The sequence below is a fragment of the Suricata suricatta genome, chromosome 12 (assembly GCF_006229205.1).
Source record: "Suricata suricatta isolate VVHF042 chromosome 12, meerkat_22Aug2017_6uvM2_HiC, whole genome shotgun sequence".
Lineage (NCBI taxonomy): Eukaryota > Metazoa > Chordata > Mammalia > Carnivora > Herpestidae > Suricata > Suricata suricatta.
This window is the reverse complement of record NC_043711.1, coordinates 35,114,273-35,133,097: the sequence shown is the minus strand read 5'-3', so window position 1 is coordinate 35,133,097 and position 18,825 is coordinate 35,114,273. Positions and strand designations below refer to the sequence as shown.

The window sequence follows — 18,825 nt, the reverse complement described above, 5'->3', positions numbered from 1 at the left end:
AAGACTCAGTTTCTGGTTGTGATGCATTATAAATATAAGCTGGTTTTGTTTTTGTTTTTGTTTTGGGGGGCGGTTCTTGAATCTAGGAGAAGGGCCTCACAGGCTTTTATCTGACTCGGTGCTGTCAGACCAGGAGGAGGTTAAGACAATTGCTAGGAATGCCGCGAGGTCTTTCCAAATGAAGAAAAAAGTGACCTAGAGTATATTGTCTGTGAATCACAACTTACGATAGGCCTGCATTCTGTTTCTCACCTTCATAATGGATTTTGTTTAACCCCCATGTCTATACTGTTGTCATTTCCATGTGTAATTGGTGTTAACGATTATTAGGTGGGTCTTTCTTTTGTACTAAGTCTTTCAGGCCCTGTGTGTCTTTTACACTCAGAGCCCACCTCAGCTCAGATAGTACGGCCTCACTGAAACATGGAGTAGGTGTTTCATAATGTTTACGCACAAGGAAGCAGATATGTGGCAGGAATTGACACAAAGGGTTCCTTCCTCAGGTGTGGCCAGGTCTTAGGAGCGCTCTCTCCTCTTCAGGAACCCCAGCCTTGGACCGGGAGGCGTTCCGAGGGGGACTTCTGTGCTACGCAAACCCCGGCCTCAGTCTTGGGTGAGCACGTACTACTTCCAGCCCCCTCTCTGGTTTCCCCAGACTTTTCTACTTTAAACTCCCATTTCCTCCCAGAGGGTGGACTCTCTCAGCCTAGTTTGGAATTCTGAGTTCACCATTTACTTGTTTTGTGCTGTTGGGTAAGTCAGTGGAATGATTTATCTTCTCCCCTGTCACGTAAGGATTGAAAACAAAGTAAAACAGAACTGCCTTCTCAGGTTATTTCAAGGATTAAATGAGATGAGAAGCGAACCAACTGGCCCAGTGTTGGGCTCTTGGTATCCGTCCGTTAAATTATTACCACGATATCAGATTCTTTGATTGTCTTCTCTTGAGTTAAGATACAAAGCAGTCAGATATGGCTTTTCGCTGCTTTCCAGGACCCTTGGACATTCTTGCAGATTCTCAGATGACACAGAGCATGATCTTAATTTCAGATGACATGACTGGTTATGAGTCACCGTGAGCCAAGACTGATCTTTGTTAAAGCTGTAAAACATGTGCCCTTGGGGTCCCTTCCCGTCCCAGCCCTTTGCCTCTTGTCTTCTTTCCAGTCCCCTGACTGCTTACTTCCTTATATTACATGCCGTAGGCTTTGGGCCTCACAGAAACCAGACCCCACCGGCCTTTGGCCCCTTCCCTCATGCCTGGCCATCCACCAGGAAACCCATCCTGGGGTCACACTGTGACTCATTGTTAATTCCTGTGTTGTGTGGTCTGGGTAATATTTTTCATTTTATTACTAGGAAATAATGCTTTACCCTTTGGTGACTGTGCCAAGGTGGGAATTTTGAGTTCTGGTGTGGTGAGTAGCATGCGTAGACAAAAGGGAAGTGGACAAAGAGACAGGACAAGTTTAACTTTGGATCTGTTAAAGGATATTAGATAAGGTGGTCTTGTTCATATACTCATGTATTTGTATCTGTCCTTATCAAAACAGATTTGAGAAAGTATTTAAAACTTCAGTGAAGTGAAAGATAAAGGGAAGATAAAGGAAACTAAGTATAAATTAGGCATGCAAAACACATGGTGAAAAGTTCTAATTGCTTACTGAGGGTAGACTACAAATTTGGCTCGAAGCTTCCTAGTAGCTAAAATGAAGAGTGAAATTAGAATAGACTCCAGGATGTGCCCTGTGCTTAAGATAAGAACTAGTGTTCTTGGTATCAAGACCCGACCATGCAAGTTAGTTCATTAGTCTGCTCTACATGGGTGCCTGATGTAACCCGGTGTTATGTGTGACAGGACTTCTTAAAGAGGCCAAGCTTCATTGGTGCTCTACTCTCGAAGATAGCTGGTCAAATTCATTCTGTCTCTCTCTCTTTAAATTGAAGTGTACTCGCCACACCACACTACACTAATTTCAAGCCCAGATTCATTCTCTTGTATTTTTAGGTTGAAACTTTTATGTGTGCCAAACAAGCAGTTGATAAAATGTTTTGCTAGTTTTTCTTCACTTGAGGGCATAGATAAGGCACTGATTTTCTTGTACTCACTGGGAAGATAGACGCCAGCCCTAGAGAGAATTCATGAAGGGGAAAGGAGAGTTACCCACTCGCTCCCTTAGGCACCAGCTCATTCATTCACAAACATTTATTAGTAACCCGTTGTATGCAAGAGCTGTTTTCGGCTTTAGAACATGAGTTTTTCTTTGTCTCTCTCTCTCTCTCTCTTTTTTTTTGTTTTTACCATCCTGCTGTAAGCCATCACTGTCTCTTGCTTGGACTTCTGCAGTAGTCTCTCTGCTCCCCGCCCCCCACCAAGGGTGCATTCTCTTCCCAGCAGCAGGCGAGCAGTTTTAACTAACCCATCTCTCTTTTCTGTCCTGCTCAAAGCTCTCCCATCACGTGTGGAACCAAATCCCAACTCTGCACCAGGATTTACAGGCTCCCCTGTCATTTGCCCCTGGGACCTCTCTGATATCATCTCCAACCCCTCCCTCCCCTGGCTTACTACCCCTCCCCCCTCCCCCCACGGCCACTCTGGCTGCTGTGGTGCTGCTGACCACACCAGGTTTATTGTGGCTTGTGGTTCCTGCAGGCACAGGCTGTTTCTCTGTGCAGGATACACCCAAAGTCCACATTTTGTCATTCACCTTTGTGTCAGAGTCCCCTTCTCAGACAGGCCTTCCCCGAGCACCCAGTCCGGGTAGCTGCTCATCCTCCGAGCCCATCCAGTCTCCGTCACACCATTCACTTATGTGGTCTTGGTTATACAGCTTCCAATCCACAATCACCTTATTCATGCTAGCTTGCCTGTTTGTCCGTCTCCCCATGCTGGAACACAAGCTCCAGGACGCCCAGGACCTTATCCATCCTCTGTGCACAGTGCCCAACACAGGGCCTGCTGCCCGAGGGTTGATCACAAATGCCTGTTGGGGTGCCTGGGTGGCTCAGTCATTTAAGTGTCTGACTTCTGCTCAGGTCATGATTTTTCGGTTCATGAGTTTGAGCCCCACAGTGGGCTCTCTGCTGTTAGTGCAGAGCTTGCTTCGGAACCTCTGTCCACCTCTCTCTCTCTTTCTCTCTTTCTCAATAATTAATAAATTAAAAAAAATCCTGTTGAAGGAACCATGCAGAGGTGACCCATTTGGACATGGAGACAGAACAGGGAAGATTGTCATCAGCCCTTCTGTGGGACCTCCATGTATGGTCAGCCCCCTTTACCCGCCTCCTCTCCCTTACCCCTGTCTCTGATTTCCATGGATTCCGTTAGTGGCCCTTCCCCCTCCTCCACCGTATCCAGCCAGGACCAAACAAAACAAACCCACACACCACACACATATATAGACCATCCCCCATCAACAGCAAAACCAACCACAACCCAAAATTTAAAAATCCCCGAATACCACTTCACCCCTTTCTCCCAGTAGGCCTTTATTTCTTTTGCTCTCTTTATGTTGCCTCTTCCAGGAAGTTTTCCTGGATTACGGAAGTCCTCACTGATCCTACTCTTCTAGACATTGTTAGTCTTTATTTTTATTATTCCAAAGGACAATGCCAAATATCAGCGATCTGCACTCTTGATTGCTCCATGTATGTATTTTCCGATTAGATTGTCGCTCCTGGATGGACTAGAATTAGCCTTACTTTTATTTTCCATCAGCATGTCCTGTGATAAAGCCACTGACTACCTGGTATGCTTTTAGTATATACAGGTGGGGTATTTTGAGCGTCTCTAGCTAGCCTGGGGACCTTTGGTAGAATGTAACATGGATTTGTGTTTGTTATAGAAATGTCAGGGGAAGCAATAAATCCCAAATCCCAATATGGTCTTATGTTTATTATACACAGTATTCCATATAAATAATTACAATTTCATTTAGAAGCTGTTGTTAAATTTTAGCTTTTTGGTGTGATGCACTTAGTGTTGATATTGTTATTTAAAGTGTTTAGCAGAATGCCCAGTGGCTCAGTTGGTTAAGCTTCTGACTTCTGGTTCAGGTCATGATCTCATGGTTTCTGGGTTCCAGCCCCGCATAGGGCTCTGTGCTGAGCCCTGGAACTCAGAGACTGGAACTTGCTTTGGATTCTGTGTTTCCTACTAGCTCTCTGTCCCTCCCCTGCTCACGCTCTATCTCTCAAAAATAAATAAAAATGTTAAAATGAAAAAATAAAGTACTCAGAATCTCATGTTTAAAGATAACTTATATTGTGTTTATAAATATGGCTTTATCAAAAAATTAAAACATCTACTAAATGTAGATCGGTTAACAGCACTGTTGAAAGACTTTTTTTTTGGCCACAGGAGGGCACTGTTGGCAAACAAAAGATGATTTTTGGGTTGAAATTTAATAAAGGTTTAGAGTAAGCCCTTAAGAAGCATTTATCCCACTAATGGATTAAAATGGCCAATATCGTCTGCAGTGGGCATTGCCTTGCCATGTAATCCTGTCACGGCTGAATTTACTCTGCACGTATATATCCGTGCGCTGCATGTTTTCTGTCTCAGAATCATACTGTTTTTCCTAGAATGCTCTGTGAGTCATTCTTACAGATGGAAGTCACCTTGGTGGGTCTTCTGGTTGAACTATATTAGTTTACAGGTGAGGAATTTGGGGTCACAGAAGTTAGATGACCATTCATTTAGGACTGAAACTAAAGACTCACATTTCTTCCTTTATTTAACAGGGCATATTTAACACCATGTGCGGGACATGTATGTTAGAGATTAGGGTAGAGGAGAAATACAGCATCATCCCTCCCCTCAGGAGGTTTATTCTGGTTGTTAAGTGAACAGACCCTGATCTCTGCCCCCTGGTCCCCGACCCCACCCCTTACCCCAAGCCCCAGCTAGGATCTTAAAAAAAATTTTTTTTAAATGTTTTTATGAGAGAGAGAGACAGTGTGAGCAGGGGAGGGTCAGAGACAGAGAGAGACACAGAATCCAAAGACGGCCTCCAGGCTCAGAGCTAGCTGTGAGCACAGAGCCTGATGCAGGGCTCAAACCCACGAACCGCGAGATCATGACCTGAGCCAAAGCTGGACACTTAACCCACTGAGCCACCCAGACGCCCCTGCCCAAGCCAGGATCTTAATGATTAAAGTAGGAGAGGCACTGTCACCGATCTTTATGTACACCTTACCTTATGAATATTCTTTATGTGGACGTTAGATGCCGCCTAACAACTTTTTTCGGCAAAAATTCAAGTGCTTGGCAACTCGTGGGGAGCCTTCACAATATTATGTTGGTTATTTATTATGTTAAAATCCTTGGACACCCTGTTTTGATTATTTGAAAAATGAGAAATGAAAGGAAAATTTCCAATTAAAAGCTGACCTAATTAAAAGAAATAAACCCTCTGCAGTCAGGATAATTGGGCCTTGAGAGATTTATGGCTAAATTGCTATTACCGTTCCCATTGGTTCAGCCCCAGACCTGGGCGGTTTCGCCTGGACAACAAGCTTGGGAGTTGTGCTGGGTGTGCCTGCATTTGGTGAGTGCGGTTTATTTTATGTGACTTGCCGGTTTATTTTCTCTGTTTCCTGTGTACAGGCTCATGGTGAAGCCATTGTCACTTAGTGATGATCACTTTTGTGCTTCTCATGGTCACTGAGTTTCTCTTCATGGACAAAATGCACCGTTTGCTCATAATTCCACTCGGAAGGATTGCGTCACTGCCCTTAAGTAATGATGCTGTGTGGGTTTAAGGAGTTTCTCCGTTTTTAAAATGACAATGTGTGAACCTTATAAAAACACAGCCTGTCTATTTTTTTTTTAATGTTTTATTTATTTTTGATACAGAGAGAGAGCATGAGAGGGGGAGGGGCAGAGAGAGAAGGAGACACAGAACCGGAAGCGGGCTCCAGGCTCTGAGCTAGCTGTCAGCACAAAGCCCTATATGGGGCTCGAACCCACAAACGTGAGATCTGACCTGAGCTGAAGTCGGAGGCTTAGCCGACGAGCCACCCAGACGCCCCCACAGCCTGTCTATTTAATTTACTTAAATCATCTTTGACTGGAAGAGCCTTTTTAAAGAACTCTCTACCACCTAATTTAGATGAAATGGTATTGGAAATTGGTATTGAAATTAAAATGCCATTTATGAAATGTTTAATATTTAATACACACCGTTATTGTCTTTAATGGTTCATTTACAACATGCTTTAATATGTTGTAAAATGGCTCAGTAGTAAATTCTTCATAGATGTTTTTAAGCAAGCAATAAAAACGCAATTTATGACATGTATATACCACATTGTGGCAAAAAACGCGCCCCCTCTAACACACGAGGGTGAATATGCTCTAAATTACTAAGTAATTTCATGCATCGTGTGATAATTATAAATGATCATCTGGTGGATGTATCCGCTTTGTATCAGTGTTTGAAATATATTCACGTAAGCGTCAGTAACCTATTAGGTACATTTACCTTCATTAGCACACTCTTAAAACTAGGAAGCTCTATTTGTTTCAGGATAAATTTGTCAAAAGAAGGGTTACATTTGCTTTACATATTTTTGTAGAAAAGCTGCTTGAAAGTTTCCTGAAGACAATTCAATGTAGTTTTGTTATTTAAGCAACTGGAAATGGAAACATCTTTCCTCATTTCTGTCTGAAAAAACGATAAATGAATTTATATAGGCAACGTCCATTTCAAAATTTCCACTGTTTATCAGATAAGACATTACTTAGTGGGATCATCTTTTCTTGTTTTCCATTCATCAAACCCCCTCCCCCCACTTTTTAACGCCCCAAACCCAGGTTGCTAATTTATGATACATTTCTTATTTACATCATCTTCTGTCTTGGTTGAGTAGAAATTAGTGTGGTAAAATGATTGACCACTGTGTCCAAACTGTTTTAAAAATTTTTTTACAGTTTATTTTTGAGACAGAGAGAGACTGAGCATGAGTGGGGGAGGGGCAGAGAGAGAGGGACACACAGAATCCCGAGCAGGCTTCAGGCTCCGAGCTGTCAGCACAGAACCCGACACCGGGCTTGAACCCATGAACTGTGAGATCATGACCTGAGCTGAAGTCGGATGCTTAACCAACTGAGCCACCCAGGCGCCCCTCACAGTGTCCAAACTTTTAAGAGTGTTACCTCTTATATCAGTTGCTGGAAGAATTATGCTAACTTGCTCTCTGATACCTGGGTGGGGAGGGGGCTGAAAACCAGAGTCTCTTCCAGCAGATTTCCACCCTGGGAGGTCAGATGAACTGATGGTGAGTCTGGAAATAGCCAATTATTGGGGGTGCCCGCTCTGCAGGTGATGCAAGGTAGACCTTGTAACCACTTGCCAGTGGGCGGGCGGGAAGGGGCAGTGCGGTTTGGGACGGTTTGCTTTATTATTATTTTTAAATTTTAATTATTTTTTTATTTTAGAGACAGAGAGTGTGAGCAGTGGAGAGTGGCAAAGGGAGAGAGGGGGAATCCAAAGCAGGCTCCACACTTAGCGCGGAACCTGACAGAGGGCTTGACCCCATGACCCTGTGATCATGACTTGAGCTGAAATCAAGAGTGAATTGCTTAACTGACTGAGCCACCCAGGCGCCCCCTGTTTGCTTTTTTATTAAGCAAGAATCTGCTTTCCTGTATTGTTGCAGAAATGCTTCCAAATTGGAATTTGTCAGGAAATGAGTCTGGGAGGATGCACAGGCAAAAATCCTTTTTCTTTTTCAATGCTGAATTCCTTCATCGACATCTACAAAAGTAATTTAGCCTTCGTGTTATGTTCTGGCTCTGGGGTGTTTTCTCTGAAACGTTTTAGACAAATTCTGATCTGAAGTGTGGTTGTCTCCCATCTGTTTGAAAAATGGCAGCTTCAGCACTCAACGACTTTGGAATTTTTGCATGTTTGGTCTTAATTTGGAAAATAACATAAGACTTTAATAAATCTGCAGCAATTCAGAAGCCTGCAGCCATTCTGAATCACTGTTTCCCCCAGTTTTTCTGAGACGAAGCAGCGTTTATTTAGGGGTTAATATCTGATGCCTTCGGCTCCAAGCTGGGACCCGCTTGCACATTTAGTCCGATGGCCTACACACATGTTCCCAGACGGAATTCTCCTCTTTACAGTGCTGATCAAGGTCTCCAATCCTGAAGATGATAGATTTATTTTCAGTCTATTTACTAAAGCCTGAAAAGAGACTCCTACTTTTTGGAAATAATTTTACAGGAACTGAAACAGCAGGTGCGTAGGTGCCAGATGGCTTGACTTTGAATCCTGATAGCTGCTTGCTGGCTGGGTGACCTCGGGCAAGTCACTTATTCTCTCTCTGCCTTACTTTCCTCATCTGCGTATCAGGATACAAATAAATCCTGCTAATATTTTGTTGTTTTTTCTTTTTTAATTTTTAATGTTTATTTTCAAGAGAGAGAGAGAGAGACAGAGCAAGCAGGGTAGGGGCAGAGAGAGACGGAGACCCAGAATTGGAAGCAAGCTCCAGGCTCCGAGCTGTCAGCACAGGGCCTGACGTGGGGCTCGAACTCACCAACCGCGAGATTATGACCTGAGCTGAAGTTGGACGTTTAACTGATTCAGCCACCTAGGCGCCCCGGTCCTACTAATATTTTCAAGTGCTGTAACACTGGGCCTAGCACGATGTGAGTGCTCCTGTGGGGGCTTGGGTGAATGCTCAGAGAGTTGATTAACCCGAACAATCCAACTATCAACTCTCCTTGTTGCTAGGATTGGTAATAAATTCTAAACCACTTTTGTATATCTTTTGAATAGCTTTTAATTAGATATATAGCTTCTTATTTTGACATAATTTATGACTTAATGAAAAATTGAAAGAATAATACAAAGAATTCCCATATGCCCTTTACCCAGAGTTAGAATTGCTCACATTATTATGCTCGTTGGTTTTTATATTTATAATTCACTCTTCTCTATCTCCCTTCCTCTCCCCATCCCTCCTTTTTATTTTATTTTTTTCCCTCAGAATCATTTGAAAATAAAGTGGAGGCATTTGCTTTTTATTCTTAAATATTTTAAGAGTATTTTTTTTAGTAATGAGGAGGTTCTCTTTCTTATACACTGATCAAAATCAGGAAACTTAATGTTGATACAACACTGTAATCTACTCTACAGGCTACATTTAGAAATTGTTAATTGTTGCAGTAATGTCCTTTTTAAAAAAATTTTTTTTATATTCTTTATTTATTTTTGAAGAGGCAGTGCGAGCAGGGGAGGGTCAGAGAGAGAGAAAGAGAGAGAGAGAGAGAGACAGAATCTGAAGTAGGCTCCAGGCTCTGAGCTAGCTGTCAGCACAGAGCCTGATGCTGGGCTCGAACCCACGAATGTGAGATCATGACCTGAGCTGAAGCCGGATGCTTAATCGACTGAGCCACCCAGGTGCCCCAGCCATGTCCTTTATAGCAGTGTGTGTATGTGTGTATGTTGTGTGTATGTATACCTGTGTGTGTATGCACTTCATTCTGAGGATAGCTGTGTGTGTGTGTGTGTGTGTGTGTGTGTGTGGTGTGTGGTGTGTGTGTGGTGTGTGGTGTGTGTGTTGTGTGTTTCTGGCCCCAAGATCCAATACACCATTAGAATTGCATTTTGTTGTCCTGTGTCTCTCCTTTATTTGAAACAGTTCCTCAGAATGTTTTTTCGGTCTTTCATGACCTTGATACTTTCAAAAGCAATTACGTTTTACAGTGTCCCTCAAATTTGAGTTAGTCTGATTTTTCGTCCTGATTAGATCTAGCTTTCAGGTCATTGTGTCTTCCAGTTCTAAAAGGAACTGTAATGTATCATCACTGTAAATCTTTAGACTGAAAAGCTGAGTTGGAACTTGATGCTCTCCAGACTGACGTGTGGAGTGAGGTGGGTGTCACAAAGCCAACACAGATATTGAGGCTGCTCATCTGCGACAAGTAAATGACTATTCCAAAAGAATAATCCCCGTAGGGAATTTGCCCTTCTCCTGGTGAGGGCCAATAGATCCAGAGAAAAGAGAAAGGTAACACCTCACTGTTTCCTTGATAAGAAATCAAGTGTAGGCAGAATTTTTTCCTGTGTACCACGGAAAGAAATTAAACATCTGAAGAATGGTCTACTGTGGCTGGAAACCTCCAGGTTTCTTGGTACAAGGAAATATAAACAGGCACTCTGCTCCTTTGTTGGAAGCTTGTGACTGTCTCTACACAGTACAGATGAGAAATGTAGCCCCACATCTAAATGCTGAGTCTTTTAAGTTCGTTTTGAGGATGACGGCGTACCGGAAAACATTTTTTAAGTCATGGGCAGTGTCTTTCATCGTGGAAAACACAGAGACTCTTTAGAAACAAACAAGTTTGGAAGCAGAGAGGTAGAAAGGACTGTACCATGGCTGGCAAACAACACACAGAGAGAATCAATGACTAGAAGTAAATGCTTTTGGTGCCATGCACAAAATTATTCATGGTCTAGATTGCACTCAAGTTTGGAAGTGACAAGAAAGAGTTAATCTTTTAAAGCCAGTGCCTAGGGTACACCCTGGGAAAATCTGACCGAATGAGTTACTGCCCAGCCTAAAATTAAACTCCTGGCTCCTGGTCTGGCATACGAATGATGAGATCACATTTCTTTTCACTGATGGGTCCATTTTTTAATGAATTGAAGAAAGAATCCCGAGTGGTTCCTTTTGTGTGAAGAAAACAAGATAAATATTAGCTAGGAAAGGTCATTTTGGTTTCCAGTATGTGGGAGGTTCATTATGATGGATTCTGATAAATTATACTGTGTATTTCTTTCCAATAACAGAAGGTCACACTGTGCCCTTGGGTGGACATCAGGACAAACATACTTAATAAAGTTGGAGGATGTGGGAGATGAACAGCTTCCAGTGTTTTTTTCCCCCAAATACCTTGTATTTGTGCAGTTATTCAAAGCCTCCACCCTCTTGTTGAGCTATTCACTCAAGGCCGACTCTTCCTTCCTTCAGCCCCTAACAGGTGGGTCTGTGTTCTTTAGTCAAATGTGTAGTTATCTTCAGGGGCATCTAAAGAAGAGAAAAGTCTCAGTTGTGCTTTGTGGCGGATTTGTAGTGGGTTCAGTGGGATTCTAAAGTAACTAGACCATGTTGCAGTGAACATTTTTATCTCATATTTGCAACTGTAATATTTGCTGATGCATATCATCATTTTTCTCAGATGTCCACCCCTGGGAGAGATGTCTTTAACTTAGCAATGTTAAATATGGTGTCATTTCGGGGCGCCTGGGTGGCTTAGGCGGTTGAGCACCTGTCTGTTGATTTCAGATCAGATCGTGATGTCATGGTTCATGGGATTGAGCCCTGCTTTGGGATCTGAGCTGACAGTGCAGATCGTGCTTAGGATTCTCTCTCTCATAATGCCCCTCTCCTGCACTTGCTCTCTCTCTCATAATGAATAAATAAATCTAAAAAAATGGTGTAGTTTCAAGGTCCATTTTTTCCCTTGACATGTCTTTGGTTTGGGATCATCTGAATCCTTCTTTCAAAAATGTTTTTGTTGAGTGGAAAAGTCCTTTTAGGTCTGTGCGTTAAAGAACTGAGTTGAATGTCAATTATGGTATTAACAAATGTTCTTTGTATTTTTGTGTGATGGTTTATTTTGGAAAGACATTTGCCCTCTTCCTCCCATTATCATTTCCCAGAAAGGATCCTCACAGATTGTTTAGCAACATTTGCAGGTTTATGTCACACAAAGTTAGGCATTCGGATCTTCATGCGAAATTTTCAACTGCTTGGGCACGTTGCGGAACTCTTGGGAATGGACCATCTCTAACTTCCGTTTTCATCCCATTGTTAATGAGATGGGAAGAATGGAATTTTGCATCGTGAATGGTTTGGGATCCTCTGTCAAGTTTTGAATGCCTTTGTTGCTGAGAGAACTTCTACTTTAAGTTGTATTCTGTTAACCAAATTTGTGGCTAGTTAATGAGTATAGGATTCTGTATCCTTTCCCCCTCATGTATTAGGACACTTTGCAAATGTGGATGCATTTGCTTGCCTACCACAGTCCTGTAGCTACAGGTTTCATTGTAAAAAACATTATTTTGCTACCAGAAATATATATTCTTTCAACATGAAAATGCTAATGCCTTCCCGTCTTTTTTGTTTCTTAAATAGGTCTTCCCAAACTACAATAACTTTTTGGAACTGCAGAAATTATTGGCGATAGTTACAAATGGGAATTTGGAGTTGGTCTGACATTCATCCTGAAATAATTGTGTTTGACTGGAACCATATATGAAGTCACCAAGGTAAAATAATTTTAACAGACACCTAGAGAGGGTTTCTTTATGAAGCATTGGGAATTTAGCAAAACAGAGTACCCTAGAGTTGATGATCCTTGATAAAAGGTTTCTTTTACATTGAGTTTTTGAGTATTTTGGGAATCCTAGTTTTTCAAATTTTAGCTCTTGTGTTTGAAATCATTTCAGTTTGTAAAGCAGTGGCTTGTCTCCTCGGTAGGGTGAAAGGTGAAATTTTAAAGATAAGCCAATTCTGTTTTACTTTTGAACAAAATGTTCAAGGTAGAAGATGTTGAAGCTGAAGTATAGTGGTAGGTCAGAAATCCTCTTACCGGGAGTCTGGATTATTGCCTAAAATAAAGATTGTTGAATAGCTGTTCACTCATCCCCAGGTCTTTTTCCAGACAGTGACAGCTATTGTTAAGTAAATACCTCTTTTAGGCACTGGAAACATCACCCAGAAACCTGCTGCACAGAATGATCCTTGTAAGATAATGAATCGGGGGTCATCCCCTAGCATTGGAATGGGTGCCCTTCTGGTGGACAGAGGGAATGGAATTCAGGGCAAATGAGTAAAGGGAGAGCCAGGGAAGTCAAGCAGAAGATGTGGAGGCAGCCCAGGGATAAGGAACAGTGGGAGGCTATTTCCATCCAGGGCTTGTGGAACAAAGGAAGGAAGTCATGTTTGCCAGCACCTAGGGGAAGGGACCCTCGGTGGAGCTAAATGGGCCTTCTGGCAGGAGCTGGCACGTGGAGGAGAAAGGACCACAGCCCAAGATGGTGAAGGTGGGGAGAAACACCTCCCTCCTTTATGTACTACTCTCCAGGCTCTAGAGACTGACTCCTATTGGTTAAAGCCAGCTGATTCAGGGGCCTGCAAATTGCATCCTGTAGGAGTGACCCAGGGGAAGGGAAGAGACGGGATCTTAGGGCAGAACAGGCTCCGGCAGGGATAGGCTTCATATATGAAACCACTTCCTGTGACATTTTAATGAGCATGGCATGGTCTTTTAATCCCTCAGAGGATGAGTCTTCTCTTGAGGATGACTCCACAGCCCCACAAAGTAAACGATGCACATTGCATGTGCCATCTTCTGTATGAACGTGGGCAGTGGTGGGCACTGTGATGCACTGCCCAGACCCCCTTTAGGAATGAGGACGTACTCCCTCACTGTTGGGAGTACTGCAGAAGGCGGTCTGCAGCTTCTTAGAATTATCCTCAATTCAAAGACCCCCTTGCCTAAAATTATGCCAGTGATGTACCAACATGGGAAAGGTCTGGCCTCTCATCCCAGCTTGGGACCACTGAACAGGGGCATTTCAGCTGTGGATCTCTCTGTTGGGTTAACTGAGGCCTTTTCTTCCTTCTGTCCTTCCTCCCTCCTTTGCCTTCCTCCCTCCACAGGTGATAACCCTGAAGCACCCCTCAGTTCATCTCCTACTCACCAGTTCCCAGTCTTGAGACTCAGATCATCTCAGATATCCTCTCCAAATTCTGCAAAACCCATTCGGACAAATTTCGGTGATACACAGACTGGTAAACATGGAAGCCAGATTTCACTTGTGCCTTAGGTGGGAGAGCTCATAGCTCACCTGAAAGACCCAGTCTGAATTTGGAGACTAATCGGGGTTAGAGACAGCAGAGCCAACCCACAAAGAAGAAGAAAAGTATTTAATGATACTGAGTGGAGGGTAAAGAATGAAGAAGCCAATGGCATCTGGAAATTGGATTAAGAATAAGAAGGTGGGGGATGGGGCGCCTGGGTGGCTTAGTTGGTTGAGCATCCACTTTGGCTCAGGTCATGCATGATCTCACGGTTCGTGTGTTCCAGCCCCGTGTCAGGCTCTGTGCTGACCGCTAGCTCAGAGCCTGGACCCTGCTTCGGATTCTGTGTCTCCCTGTCTCTGCCCCTTCCCTGCTCACACTCTGTCTCTCTCTTTCTTTCTCTCAAAAGTAAACATTTAAAAAAAAAAAAAAACAAGAAGGTGGGCTTCAGAACCAGGTTGGCTCTGATGGGCTTATTAACAAGGAGACAGAGAAGCTCATACTTGAGGGTCTCACATTGTCGCTCACATCTCAGAGGATGGGTGGTGGATGCACAGACTGGGCAGCAGGATGCTGATCTTTGGGTCATTGTGGCACCACTGAGGAATGCCAGCTGACGGAAAGGACAGAGAGGGAGAGCATGTTCCTTTTGAGTAGCATTTTCCTCAGAGTCCATTTTCAGTGATATGAATCTCGAAGTTAACTTGTATCATTAAGCACTTAAAACAAATTGGGTTGAATACCTTGTTGGACCTTCGTAAACCACATAGATGGATAAACTTTCGTGATTGGATTGTTTGCCCATTTTTGGCAGTAGAGTTCTAAGATGGCCCCTAAGATTTGTACCCCCTTGTGTGCACAGCCTGTGTTATTTTCTCCTCTTGGGTGCGGGCAGGTTTGTGAATATCATGCGGTTCACTCCTGTGGTTAAGTTATGGTTTTATGGGGAAGATGAAGGGGTTTTGTAGATATAATTACAATCTCAAATAAACTGATGTTAAGATAATCAAAAGGGTTTTGTAGATATAATTACAATCTCAAATAAACTGATGTTAAGATAATCAAAAGGGAGATTATCCTGGGTAGGACTGACCTGATGAGGTGAGCCCTAGCAAGGGACTACGCCTTTTCCGGAGGAGGATGTTTGGACTGAAGCAGCCTGGCCGGGGTCCACATATGTGGATGCCACATCATAGAGTTGAGAGCCGGTCCTGGCCGTTAGCAAGAATCCAGAAACCTAAGTTATATGGGGCCAAGGAAGTGGATTTTGCCAACAACACACGGTTGCTTGGACACTGTGCTTTCCCCAGTTGAGCCTCTAGATGAGGACACACCCAGATGACATTTTGATTTCTGCCCTGTGAGTCCCTGGGCAGAGGACGTGGCTGGAATGTGCCAGACTTCCAACCTATAAGCACATTGTGAGATAGTAAGTCCATGCTGTTTTAAACTGCTGAGTGTGGCAGTTTGTTACGCAGAAATAGAACACAAATACCCCATTTATCTGATTCCTTAACATTCTCCATTTCAGAGTTACTAATTATGACAAACTGGAAGCCAGAGTGCCTGATCCAGCCCGCAATATGTTTTACTTGGTCTATTTTGCACTCTGTGTTTAAAATAAAACAAATGGAGTTAGTTGCCAACATATAGAATGTGCTGGTTGCATACCAGAGTCCAGTTTCTCTTGAGAAGTTGGTCCTTGCATCCCTGGGCTCACATTTCCATGCTACAGGAACAGTCCTGGGGGGCACCTGCCCCGAAGTGGCCTGCACACTCCCTGCTGCACACCAGTGCCTCGGGTCTCGCCAGCCTACGTGTTCACTTGTAGGCACTTGAATTTTTGACACTTGGGTTAGAGCCTTTGTAACAATTATAGTGTTATAATATTGGAGTTAACAACTGGAGTTTTAAAACACAATAGGTGGGTCAGAGCACTTCGTCCACCAATTCTGCAGATACGGAATTTTGAAACTACATGCTTTCCCCAATTAGTAATACATTAATCATCAATTCCCTAAAATGATAATTAATTTCAGTTGATTCTTGAATAACACGAGGGTTGGGGCACTTGACTCCCCAAAACCTTAACTACTAAGAGCCTGCTGTTGACTGGGGTGCCTGGGTGGCTCAGTCGGTTAAGCGTCCATCTTCAGCGCAGGTCATGATCTCATAGCTTGTGAGTTCGAGCCCCATATTAGGCTCTGTGCTGACAGCTCAGTCTGGAGCCTGCTTTGGATTCTGTGTCTTCCTCTCTCTCTGCCCCTCCCCCACTCACTTGCGTGCTCTCTCTCTCTCAAAAATAAGTAATAAAACATTGAAAAAAAAGAGCCTACTGTTGACTGGAATACTTACCAATAAACAGCCAGTTAACACGTTTTGTATGCTATATGAATTATGTACTGTATTCTTACAATAAAGTAAATTAGAGAAAAGAGGAATGTTATTAAGAAAATCCTAAGAAAAAGTACATTCATGCTACTGCAGGGTATAGGAAAAACTCCAGGTAAGTGCACCTGCACAGTTCCATTGTGTGTTGTCCAAGGGTCATCTGTAATACTACTGTGCACTTCCATAGACCCACATACTTTTCTTGCCACTTTTTGAACTACTCCTAGGATTTCTGTCTCCCGTGTGTGCAGGATGAGGTGGGGGGGTTAGAAGATGGTGCTTTGAGAAATTAAAGCATGTGTAGGGCCTTCCCAGCAAAGACTTGGTGCTTCCATGTCAGTTTAGAGTGCTCAGGATTTCCAAGGCAAAGGGCAAAAAAGAAGCTAACGCTTGGTGTCTTTTCTAATGCCGAGTTGTTAAGAGATGATATCAGAACCTTGTCTTCCCCTGGCTGCTTCAAAGGCAGACTGAGTCTCATATCAAGGAACAGTGTGATGCCTTTCCAACAAGATCTATGTGACTAACTTGAGAGAGTCCAGGAGAGAAGGGTGGGGTAGAACCTGTTCTCTGGAGTATGGTTTGGGTTTAGGTGCCCAAGGCAGTGCTTTTCCTCAGGCACGGACTCAGGGTTCTGGCTAAGGTGCTGAGGGCAGTCATGTGCTCTAGACCCTTCCAGGGCTTCAGGAGCTTTGACGCTGGTGAGGCAAACAGGAAGCCAAGTCCATGGCCCCTGTCTTTATTGTCTGTCCATGAGTGTTTATACATGAGATACATATATGTAGGGGATTCTTTTGATCCACTCTGATAAAATATATCATGGACAGCAGGATACATGTGCCCAGCTTCTCTGACTTTCGCTTAAAAAGTTAATTAACAAAATTGAAACCAAAAAGTCAATCACATTCTATCTAATTTCCCTGTAATGTCAAAAAGGGCAGGAAATTAGGGAGATGTCAACTATCCGTCAATTAAAATAAAAAGAAAATTGGGGGAGGGCCCACCTTGGTGGATCAGTTGGTTGAGCATTCCAGTTTTGATTTGGGCTCTGGCCATGACCCCAGGGTTATGAGATTGAGCCCTGTCTTTGTCTCCGTACTGAGTGTGGAGCCTTTTAAGGTATTCTCTCTTTCTTGCTCTGCCCCTCTCCCCAGCTCACCCGTGTTCGCTCTCTTTCATCAAAAAGGAAGGAAGGAAGGAAGAAAGGAAGGAGGGAGGAAAGAAAGAAAAGAAAATTTGGTGGGTGGGATAATCCACTTTTGATATGTTCTTTTTATTTAATTAGTTTGGGGTTTGTTTGAGAACAGTAGACTACACATCCACATGAACTAAATTATCCTTGAGCATCTGTTTCAATACGATACATCCCTATGAAGCTGTGTTTATTTATCTTCCCAGCCTTATTGAGATATAATTGACACGTAACATTGTCTACATTTAAGGTATACAATGCGTTGATTTGATCAATATATGTAAATTGCAAAATGATGACCACCATAGTATTGGCTACCATTCCCATCCTCACCTAATTACCATTTCTTTTTGTAGTGAAAATATTTAAGAGCTTCTCTTAGCAATGTTCAAGTATATGATAAAGTATTATTAGCTGTAATCACCATGTTGTACCAAAGACCCCCAAACTTGTTAATCTTATAACTGAAAAATTGTACCTTTTGATCAATATCACCCCATTTTTCTGGCCTCCCAACCATTGCTAATTACACTCTGTTCAGCTTCTCTGAGTGTCTTTTTTAGATTTCACATATAGGTGTGATCAAATAGGATTGGTCTTTTTCTGTCTTATTTCCCTTAGCATAATGCCCGCAGAATCAATCTGAATTGTTGCAGATGACAGGATTTCATTCATGGCTGCGTAATACTCCATCGTGTGTGTATACCCCCTCTTCTTTATCTTGTCATCAGTTTTATTTTATATTTACCTGTACTTGCCCGTATTCCCACTAAACTTTGAGGTTAATCATCATATATTAATATAATAGTCATAGAAACCACGAGAAAACTCTCAGCCTGAGTGTGACAATTTCTGCGGTTTCTTTCACATGCAGAGGCCATGTCTATTCTATTTGAGTTTAGTGTTAAATATGTAACTTTCTCATTTCGTGATATAAAATAGTATATTACCCCTATGTTCTATCAGGACAAATCAATTTACACACTGGGGCTTCATAAATAGACTTCTCATTTATTAAAAAATTTTAAAAATATTTATTTTTGCAAGACAGAGACAGAGCATGAGCAAGGAGAGGCATAGAGAGAGCAGGGGACTATCCAAAACAGGCTCCAGGTTCTGAGCTGCCAGCAAAGAGCCCAAAGCGAGCTCAAACTCGTAGCCATGTGAGATCATGACTGAGCCACCCAGGCGCCCCTAAATAGACGTTTTACTGAAGCACATTGCTAACATGGAAAACTCGCAATTATAAAAAGCGTTCATTGAAAATTGAGTCAATACGTAGTGCAAATCAGATGTGATTGGCCTTTACTCTCCTTGGGGGAGAAGAAGTCCAGCACTGGACAAGTCCTGCAGCTTTCCCCCAGTTCCTGCCAGGTCCTGTTTGCCCCAGAGCCTCACCTCACTGAGTGCTCACTGAT

General features: G+C 42.9%; 1 protein-coding gene across 2 annotated transcripts in view; it reads left to right on the top strand.

The window, feature by feature from the left end:
- The window catches only part of TAFA4 (TAFA chemokine like family member 4), a 173,583-nt gene that overhangs the window by 32,002 nt on the left and 122,756 nt on the right, over positions 1–18,825 (top strand). The window contains exons 1-2 of one of the 2 annotated variants that reach the window (XM_029917259.1): positions 10,959–10,999; positions 12,157–12,290. In XM_029917259.1, the coding sequence (XP_029773119.1) occupies positions 12,277–12,290 (14 nt within the window). In that variant the 5' untranslated portion in view covers positions 10,959–10,999; positions 12,157–12,276. Of the gene's footprint in view, positions 1–10,958; positions 11,000–12,156; positions 12,291–18,825 lie in introns of those variants that run through there. The other variant, XM_029917258.1, reaches the window with a different exon arrangement.